Source organism: Artibeus jamaicensis, unplaced genomic scaffold, assembly GCF_021234435.1.
Source record: "Artibeus jamaicensis isolate MK-2021 breed Jamaican fruit bat unplaced genomic scaffold, CSHL_Jam_final contig_490, whole genome shotgun sequence".
In the NCBI taxonomy this organism is placed as follows: Eukaryota; Metazoa; Chordata; class Mammalia; order Chiroptera; family Phyllostomidae; genus Artibeus; species Artibeus jamaicensis.
Window position 1 is genome coordinate 14,697,023 of NW_026521861.1, and position 10,042 is coordinate 14,707,064.

Sequence of the window (10,042 nt, forward strand, 5' to 3'; positions counted from 1 at the left end):
ATCTTCATCAAAACGCCGAGACAGGCACAATGATTGCCCTCGTTTCACAGATGAGCAAACGGACCTGGAGAGGCCGTCGCTCCCACAGGAGTGTCCGTGATGGGCCCACCTGCACCTCGCTCCACTCGATGTTCCTCCCAAACGTTCCACGTACTGTCCTGCTTGTTGTTTCCCCTACAGAAGGTCAGTGCATGAAGGAAGAGGCCTGTCACCGTTCGGTCACTCTTGTGCCTGCACAACAGCACGGGCACAAGGCAGGCACTGCAGGGTTTACGGAAATGAATAAATGCTTCCATTTCTCGTGCCCCCAACCTAACATGGGTTCCCTGGTGTGGGGCCTGAGTTGGGTTAAACGCTCAGTAGAAGTTTTTGAACATAGGAGGAAAACTAGAGCCCCACAGCATAAGCCAAACCAACAATTAATGGTGTTAAAAATGCAAATAGTTTTAAATGTTTATTTTTTATTATATACTTTACACTGAGCACTTCAGAAAATATAATTATATTGATTTCAAAATGCAATCCATGGATTCAATAAATATCCCCTATAATTACCTTCGATTGATTTTTTAAAGACTTTATCTTTAGAGGGGAAGGGAAGGAGAGAGGGAGAGAAATATCAATGTATGGTTGCCCCTCATGCGTCCCCTGCTGGGAACTGGCCTGCAGGGGCCCGGCATGTGCCCTGACTGGGAATCGAACCGCGATTCTTTGGTTCGAAGGCCTGCGCTCAATCCACACAGCTACACAAGCCAGGGGTCAATTGATCTTTAGAAATGTACATAGATGCCAAGTCAGCTAACAAAATAATTACATGAACCACAAATCTCAGAGATGAGGAACATGCATGACCAGTGAAGTCACTTTGCCACTGTGCTTATTTTAAAAACATGATTCACATTTGTTACATCACATGTGTCTCCACTCCAAGAGCTGAATTTAAACTAGATTGCTGATGCTAACAACCTAAAACTATGATCTTTGTTACCTCAAAAGGAAATTCAGTTCAATACAAAGAAATTCGAGGAGAGAATTCCAGGACGCCTGGGCAGAGGCTTTTGGTACCTGTCTGGCACTGGGGCCACACAAAGGTTCAAGTTGGGCCAAGAAGCACGCTTCCCACTGAAGACGTGATCAAAGAAACGGGTGGGCCAGGCCGTCTACAAACCTCCACACAGCTGGCCGTCAAGAGTTACCAACAAAGGACTCATGTTAGTAACTATGTTTAAAAAGCCTTAGCCAATGTTACAAAAACAAAACGGTTTTGAGTGATATTTGTGAATCCAAGCACAATTGCTTTCTTGCCTTCTACACAGAATGGGCTTTGTAATGCTAAGAGTTCCAACTGTGGTTCTTTTGAGGAAGCTGCAGGTACACGTGGGATGATCTACTGATTCACCTTCTCAAAGTATTCTTTGGAAGCAGTCGGATGTGGCTTGATCTGCAAATACAAACATTTAATTGGGTAACTGACTTTTAAGATAGTACTGTAGTTTCAAAAGTGAGTTGAAAGGTCTTAAGTTTTATGCTAAAGTTCTTTAACTTTTTAAAGGCTAGTCTGTTTCCTTTTAAACACACGTGTAAAAGTCACATTAACAGTCTGCCTAACCCCTGGTCCCACCTCTCAGCAGCTTCGCCCACTCACACGCCATCTGCAGCCTGGCTCCAAGGGTGGACGCCTTCTGTGGATATTCCTGACCAGCGGCCCTTGAGGCAGTGGGGGTCCCAGGGCTTTTGGAAAGGAAACCTACCGTAGGGGAATCCGGGGTCCAATTTGCTGGGCAGACTTCTCCGTGGGCTTCCACGAACTGGAATGCCTTCACCAGGCGGAGGGTCTCCTCCACGCTTCGGCCCACGGGGAGGTCATTGACACTCAGGTGCTTGATGACTCCATTGGGGTCAATGATGAAGAGACCTCTGCGTCACAAGTTGTCCCCATTAGTGCCTCAGCAGTACCAGAACTAGAAAGACTCTAACTTCTACCCTCTTCTGTCTTTCATGCTGCCTAATAAAGCATTTATTAAGTGCTATCATATGCTGAAAAACAAAGTTTCCACTGTTGTGCAGGACAGGACCAGACCACCATGGAAAACAGGCAAATGTGACCCGCATGTCACACAGTATCTAAAAGTCACAGAGCAGATACTTCTTTCCTTATTAGTGATTTAGCGAGCATTCTTTGAGCTGCTGTATCAGCTCTTGGCAAGAAACACAGGCAAATGGGAAGGGACAGAGCTGTATTTTATCTGTATTCAGTAAATACTTATGAAATGAGTGAATTCTTGGGTAAAGGGTGAGAGGAGATCCCACGGGAAAATCTTTGCAGAAAGAAGTCTATACAGAGCAGAAATCTGCAGGAAGAACCCACCTGAAACTTATATTTATTCGCCAATGTCAGCCAATAAATACAATACAGATTTAAAAACAAATACATAAATAAACGAAGGGTATGGCATTCCAAGGGCTGTGGGAAGAGGCCAGTTGGAGAAAACCCACAAGGTAGAAAGGCGCTTCTCCCTCCCTGGGCCTGGCCCTGCGGCTGCTCCTGGAGGCGAGCCACACTGGAGTCCAGGGGGCGGGTGCAGACACGGGGCTGGGACGGAGCAGGGCCCACAGACTCCAGAGAGAAAGCCTTATCTTGCAGCCAGACTCAGCCCCTCCCCCCCTTGTCAGTCCTAACTGAAACCAGTAGGGAGGTAACTGCAAAATGAGCACGGCTGGACAGGGAAGGATCCGGGGAGGAAGAAGCCAACTCTGTCAGAGCTGGATTTTACTTTGGTAAAGGAAGACAGCAATCTCCTTGGATTAAAAAAGGCCCATGCCCCACTGTGGCCCCCAGAGCTAAAACTCCAGGTATAACGCAAAAGGAAAGCAGGCCAAAGGTTAACTACCAGACAGGGCAGGTGAGCAGGCCCGAGCCAAACTGTGAGCCACAGTATGGGGTCCTCACCTGCTTCCTGGAGGTCAAGTTCCACCCAATCCCTCCTTCACTCAGCGGCCATCAAGGTGCCAGTTCTAAGGAAAGCTTTCGTCCCTCCCAGGAAGGCTGTGTTTGCATGTGGGGCTACTAAAGACAGAAAGCTTCCACGCTCACAAGAATGGAAATCTAACCACAGAATGAAAGAGGACAGTAATGACCTTCTACACAGGCGTCATAACAGGGGTCATAAGTGCTAACAGCCTTAGCCACCTCATCTTGCTTAGTCTTCACAACCAACCTGGGAGGTACATTCTCATTTTAGTTATGAAAAAGTTGGGACTCAAAGAAGTTAAATAACTTGTTCAAAGTTATACTGTTAAGCTATTAAGAAGCCGAGTTTAGCCCTGGCTAGTGTAGCTCAGTGGATTGAGCGCGGGCTATGAACCAAGGGGTCGCAGTTTGATTCCTGGTCAGGGCATATGCCTGGGTTGCGGGCCCAATCCCCAGTGGGGGCCATGTGAGAGGCAACCACACATTGATGTTTCTCTCCCTTTCTCCCTCCCTCCCCTCTCTCTAAAAATAAATAAATAAATAAATAAATAAATAGCTGAGTTTAAAAACACAAACATACTCGCCTGGTTTCATTCCAGGGCCTTATGAGAGCCCACACATTCCAGGGTGCCGACTACCGCCCTGCTGGTCCCCCTTCCCCGACATGCCGGGGATGTGCCCCCCCACCCCCCTGAAGGTGGCTCTCAGACAGGAGAGCACAGCAGCGTGAACACGATGTCCTGCTTCAGACAGAGCCACAGGGTGGTGCGGGGGCCAACGTGTCTAGGCCATTTCTGAGAGACTGCCAAGCCTCACAAGGGGGAATTCACTGGGGCTCACCTTTAAAAAGCTAAAGTTAAGAATTTTTGGTTTTCAGAATGCTTTGCCAAGGTCTCTATAAATTCCCTAAGAAGTGGGATGATGCTAAACACGAAGAGCAGTTTTAAGTTCCCGAGGAACAGGCTCTCACCTCAGTGCGAGGCCAGGGCCTTCCAGCAGTACGCCGTAGTCTCGGGAAATCTGCTTGGTCAAGTCCGACAGCAGCGCGATGTTCATGTGGCCCAGACCGCCGTTCTGATACAAACGCAAACGAGACGGGCTGTTACTCGGGTGCCCTCGCAACATTCGTGGCCAGGTAACACGACACCTGAGACCCACGATGATGGCAACGGGTAGCAGGAACTGGGCACCAACGATGGGCCAAGCACCGCTCTCGGCTCCATTAACTGACTTCCTCTTCCCGACGACCCTGGGGTGGATACTACTGTATTGTCACCACCTTTCCGAAGATCAGGAAACTGAGGCAGACAAGGTTAAGTAACTCGCTTTAGGTCCCAGCTAGAAAGGGACAGGAGCAGGATTTAAACCCAGCTAATACTGCAGAGCTTTCTTTTTCTACTTCTTAACGTATTTACAATCGTTGAAGATTAATTTCTGAAGCATAAAAATGAAAGAGTATTCAAAACAACCTGAATGATTTGTTACTGACAGTCCGGCATCTTAGCTGGAAATTTTGATTCTCCTGAGCATGTTTTTAGGCAAAAATACTGATCATGTGAAACACTGAAGTCAGAGAACCTACCCGCCACCCCACAAGCCCGTGCAGGGTGCAGGGGGTCCGACAGGGCACCAGTGACAGACCCAGCTGCCCACCCTCCCCACCCCCCCTGCTGAGCCAGCTCTCCGTCACTGTCTGTACCTTGGAAAGTGAAAGTGCAGGGGGGAGTAAACACACACACAATGGCAAGGGAGATGCGGGCACAGGCAACAGAACTTGCCAGGAGGTGAGGACCCACAACAGCCCATCTCAGAGGAGGCATGCTTTAAGGACTTCCGGGTGAGTCTTGGGCGGGGTCTTTTCTGTTTTAAGATCCTAAGAGCAAAGGCAAGACGAGCAATGTGCGGACCTTCCTTGGCGTGTTGATCCAGGCGAGGTGGCTGAAGTGGGAATCCACGGAAATGGCCACCACTTCACAGTTCACGTCGTGGAACTCGTTGGCTTTGTCGCTGAAAGCAATAATTTCTGTAGGACACACAAAGGTGCTGGAGAAAAGGGGCAGAAATTCTCATCAGAGAGTTTAAAAACAAGGATTTTAAATATGAACAATAGCGTAAAAACTACTTAAATCTGCCTAAAGGCAAAAGGCAAAGTGGCTGACCATCCCTGGACAAACCTTTCTATTTAAGAACCACGTCCAGAAATTCGGGAAGGGGTGAGGAGGCATATTCTAAGAATGTAGAGCAATTCTGTTTAAATTAAGTCGTTTCATGAGGAAACTCCTTTTATTATCTGTGCTTCCCTTATTTTCTTCCAGACCAGCGAACGCTTCCCGGCAGACTGGCCTGCAGGGGCTGCCGCTCCCGAGTGCGTACAGTGGCCTTGTGAACACCCTACCACGTTAAATCAAATGCCACGTCACCCTCTAAATCTGTCACTTGAAAACTGGCTACAGATGCAAGCTGTACCCACAAGGCCATCAGGCAAGAAAGGCTTGGAAAGGACCCTCCTCGACAAGGAGCCGACCCAGAGACACACAGGGTCACCGTGCAAGCAGGGATCTTGCCTGCGCTCAGAGTGACATTCAGGTATCACAGAAATGACACTCACAAATCCAGAGGATAGAAGAAAAGCACCAAATATTTCCCCTTGAAGTCATCCAGGCTTAGTTCTTTGAACTCGCCCTTGACAACGGCTGTGCCCTTAAAATAGGGTGCATGCTGGGTGACGGCTGGGGCATGGTATGCGGAACCTGAAAAAAACCACAGGTACGTAAGAGTTTATCATCTGCTAAAGCGAGCACCTATGATTTTACGTAAAGCTCTCACAATGATTCATTAGTTGTATAAATTAACTAGATTCAGTTCAACTGTACATCTTATGTAAATCATTTTTCCTCCCATGGTTCTACACTGTACACAAATTCAATTGAAAAGCGCCATGGAAAACTAACCAAAAAGATGACCGGAGATGGTGGGGATGGAATCAAGGAAGACATGAGACTGGATATGGATCCTAAATATGGTTCCGATTTTGCCAAGTCCAGATGGGACAGGGCCGATGGCGTGGAGGAAGGAAGAGGCCAAGTGTGGGGTCTGGCCGCAGAGCAGGGTGATCAGAACAGGGAGAGCAGGTGAGTGGGGGGAGGACACTGAGATGTCAGGGTGAGGAGTGTTCTTAAAATAAGAGATAAAGGAGTTACTGGGGGTTTTCTATAGGAGGTGGAAGCTGGCTGTTCTCAGGAAGATTAGTCTGTGGGGCAGGGCAAGAGGAGCCAAGGAGGGGCACTGAAGTTAGGAGATTTCCTTATCTGAGTGAGAGGTATGGAGGGGAAGAGTGTGTGGCGGGAAGACCAGGAAGAATGAAAAGAATTCAGGAGCTGTGTCAGAACTGGAGAGGACTTGCTTCTGTCTACAATAAGGGACAAAGGAGATCAAGAGACCAGAGAGATTGAGTGTCAAAATGCCTGTGCATTTCTGTGGAAACCGCAGGAGCTGCTGGAAGTGGGAATCTGGTTACAAAGTTAGTTTTAAACGTGTGGCAGCAAATCCCTACTCGGACATTTTTAATGTTCCACAGAGGTAAAACTTTTTAGAGCTGTGGTCCCCAATCTTTCTGGCACCAGGGAAGACAATTTTTCTATGGATGAGGTGAGGGGATGGTTGCGGGACGATTCAAGAACATTACATTCCAGCTCACCTCCTGCTCCGTGGCCTGGTTCCCAACAGGCCCAGCACCAGTCCACGGGCTGGAGGTCGGGGACCCGTTTTAGAACATTTCACCCGTAAACAAAGGCTTTGCTAAAGTATATCCCCCACACCATCACAGGCTTTTTCAAATGTGAGATAAATTTAAAGGAGGCATTTTCAAATACCACTCGTTATCTGAGGCTGATCTTAGCAAAGCCCACATTCTAGAAAATGAAGTGTAATTCTCAAGAAATACGCCCTGGCTGGTGTGGCTCAGTGGATTGGGCGCCAGGCTGCGAACCAAAGGGTCTCTGGTTGACTGCCGGTCAGGGCGCATGCCTGGGTTGTGGGGCAGGTCCCCAGCAGGGGGTGGGGGAGAGGCAACCGCACACTGATGTTTCCCTCTCTTCTTCCCGCCCTTCCCCTCTCTCCAAAAATAAAATCTTAAAAAAAAAAAAAAGCTATGCTTCACTCTGAGATCATAGATGAGTCCGGGGAGTGCACCACGGCCAACTGGAGCCTGCACACAGGTTCGAATCCAAAAGCCTTGTTCCCCACAGGCTGCCTGCCACCCCCGCTTACCGCACATCCCTCCCTGCCACAGAGGCATCTGAGTCATCCCCCCCCCCCCCCGACCCTTACCATGTTCCTGGACCAGGGTTCAAACCTGCAGGAACCAACAAGGAAAAGGACGCAAGTATAGTCAGCCTGCCTCAGTGATTCTCAACCCTGGCTGCACATTAGTATCACTTGGTGAGATTTTACTGATATATTATTCAAAGATTTTATTTATTTTTATTTCTAGAGAGAGAAAGAGGAGGGAGAAAGAGAGGGAGAGAAATATCAATTGGTTGCTTCTCACACACCCCCAACTGGAGACCTAGCCTGCAACCTAGTCCTGTGCCCTGACTGGGAATGGAACCAGTGATCTTTCAGTTCGTAGGCCAGCACTCAATCCACTGAGCTGCACCAGCCAGGTTCCCAACAGGCCCAGCACCAGTCCACGGGCTGGAGTGATTTGTGGAGTCCACCACAAATCACTTGGTGAGACTGAAAACGCACTGATATTCTGGCCTCACTTCAGAGTGACTTAATTTGCCCGGGTGGGCGCGGGGCCAGTGTGTTTCTGAAAGCTCCCCAGGTGAGCCAAATGTACGTACAGCCAGGGTTCAGAGCCCCTGTCCAGAGACGACTCGTGTTTCCACTGCCTGAGTCAACACAATGCATAACACTTACTTGTGCTAAAGGCAAATTTTGCTTGACTGGAAGCCGACCACAACACATTTGTCAAGCCCATTCTTCGAGAAGCAGCAGGCCTCAGGGCTGCAGAGGCAGAGATGGCGCTCACATGTCGGGCAGCCTGGTGAGAGAAACACTTAATATTAGGAAGTTGTCCCAGAAGGGTGGCTACAGGCTGGCCCTGCTGATGGAGCACAGGCCAATGGGGGCCTCAGCTGTCCTTGTTTCTATGAACCACACACCAGACCAAAACTCTAAGAGCACGGATTGGGTCTCCCGGTTCTTAACATTCCCTTCTACTTCCTTCTCCTTCAAGAATGCAAGAGATATTGGTCATGGGTACACACTGCAGTTAGGCAGGGTGAGTATGTCCAGAGAGCTAATGTACAGCATGATGACCATACTGAACACCAGGAATATGCCGGGAGAGCCGATTTCAGGGGCACTCATCACACACACAAACAGGTAACTACAAGAAGAGAGATATTCACTACATGAAGAGAGATATTCATTAGTTTGACTGTAGTAATCATTTAATTAATAAATCAGTTATAATGTACATCTTAAACATATATAATTTTTACTCAAATATATACATTAAAAGAAAAACACTGCATGGGAGGGCATAAAGAAAAACTCCATGCTCTTAAAAGCAACACGGAGGGTTCAAAAACCAAAAGGACTTGGCCAGGCCCCGTGTATTTAAGCCTTCCTGCCAGGACGAAAATGCTGAGACATTCTACCACGTCAAGGTTTTCCTTAGAAAAGACAAGGCCTTTCCAGCCCCACTGACTAGTAAACAAGTAGAACAAAGTTCAGCCTCTAGGAAAGTTTGGATGGGGCTCACGGGAAATGTTTGTTCAATTTTAATGCCTGGCATGGCTCAGGAAGAAGTGCCTGCGTTGAACCCCGTTATGAGAAAGGCGATGGATAGGTAGCACGAGGGTACTGGGGTTTGCCAGGAGAAAAGCGTGGAGGCACATCTGGGGGGGGGGGTGGGAGGAGAAAAGCGCCTTTTGAGTTTCAGCACTTTGGTTACAGTAGCACTCTGATTTCCATCCAGCAGTTAGTGGATGCCCCCAGCCACACCTTGATGCAGGCGTCATTCTTTCCATCTGAAGGTAAGGAAAGTGAACTGAGATTCGGACAGGAGAAGTCACTTTCCAAGGTCACAGAGTCTGTTACAGAACCAGGACCTGAGGCAGGCAGTCCTCCTCCAGGACCACGCCCGTGCGCTCAGGTGGAGAGAGGTCTGGGGGCCTGCAACTCCGAGCCAGAATGCATTAACGAAGGGGACCACAAGGAGAGGGCCGGGGAAGGGAGGTTCTGCGCAGACGCGAGGAGCTTGCCCCAGAGGAGGCTGCTGGGTCCGTTACCCGCTGACACCTTCCAAGAGCGAAATATCCCCCGGACCGCAAAGCAGTGGGACTCAGTCTGGAAGCCACGTTCTCGGAGCCACCACACTGCCTCCGCACTTGTTCCCAGCTGGCAGCCACTCACCGTAGCCCGCAGCAACCTTGCAATCGTGGCCGCCATCTTCAGTGCACACAGGAGCAGCGTGGAGAATCGGGGAGCAGAGGAGGCGGGGCCTGTGGAGAAGAGGGCCGGAAAGGGCGGGCTCTCGTCGTGAGGGGGCGGGGCCAGCGCTGGAGCCTGGGCGGGAAGAGCCACACAGCCTTGCCGCCTTTTGGTTGGGTTCCTCACCCCCCTACTGTGAGGGGACGATGACTGTTATGGCTTCGGAGTAGCTGAATACTTGGGAAACTAAGACTTTGTCTTTAATTTTTGTTCCAACCTAAAAAGGACTAATTCCAGGTGGGGGAGCTAGATACTTATTTCTACATTTGCTACTTGTTAACCTGTATGCTTTACGGCTTATAGTTGTTTCTTTAAAAGATCTCTTTCCTATTTCGGCTTCTGCATAAAATGGAAGTAATTTCAGTGCAATTTTAGTCCGTTATCAAACTAAGTGGGTCAGCCATATCAAGGTTTTGATGTCCCAAGTGTGGGCTTCCATTTTGTCCTCTGTCCCCAAAATTGGGAGAATTGGGACAAATTTAAGTTTTATTTTCTGTCGATTTAGTAAAACTAAGTCCTCTGGTGAGCATGGTACTTCAGAGCAAAGTCACTAAACAGATGTAAAAA

General features: G+C 48.8%; 1 protein-coding gene across 1 annotated transcript; it reads right to left on the reverse strand.

The window, feature by feature from the left end:
* Nucleotides 1–423: 423 nt before the first annotated feature.
* Nucleotides 424–9,486, reverse strand: PRDX3 (peroxiredoxin 3). The gene is made up of 7 exons (XM_037132889.2): nt 9,398–9,486; nt 7,895–8,018; nt 5,580–5,721; nt 4,879–5,014; nt 3,942–4,045; nt 1,752–1,917; nt 424–1,441 (listed from the first exon to the last, which is right to left on the reverse strand). The coding sequence occupies exons 1-7, from the start codon at nt 9,431–9,433 to the stop codon at nt 1,388–1,390; spliced, it is 762 nt and encodes a 253-aa protein (XP_036988784.2). The 5' UTR covers nt 9,434–9,486; the 3' UTR covers nt 424–1,387.
* Nucleotides 9,487–10,042: the final 556 nt, after the last annotated feature.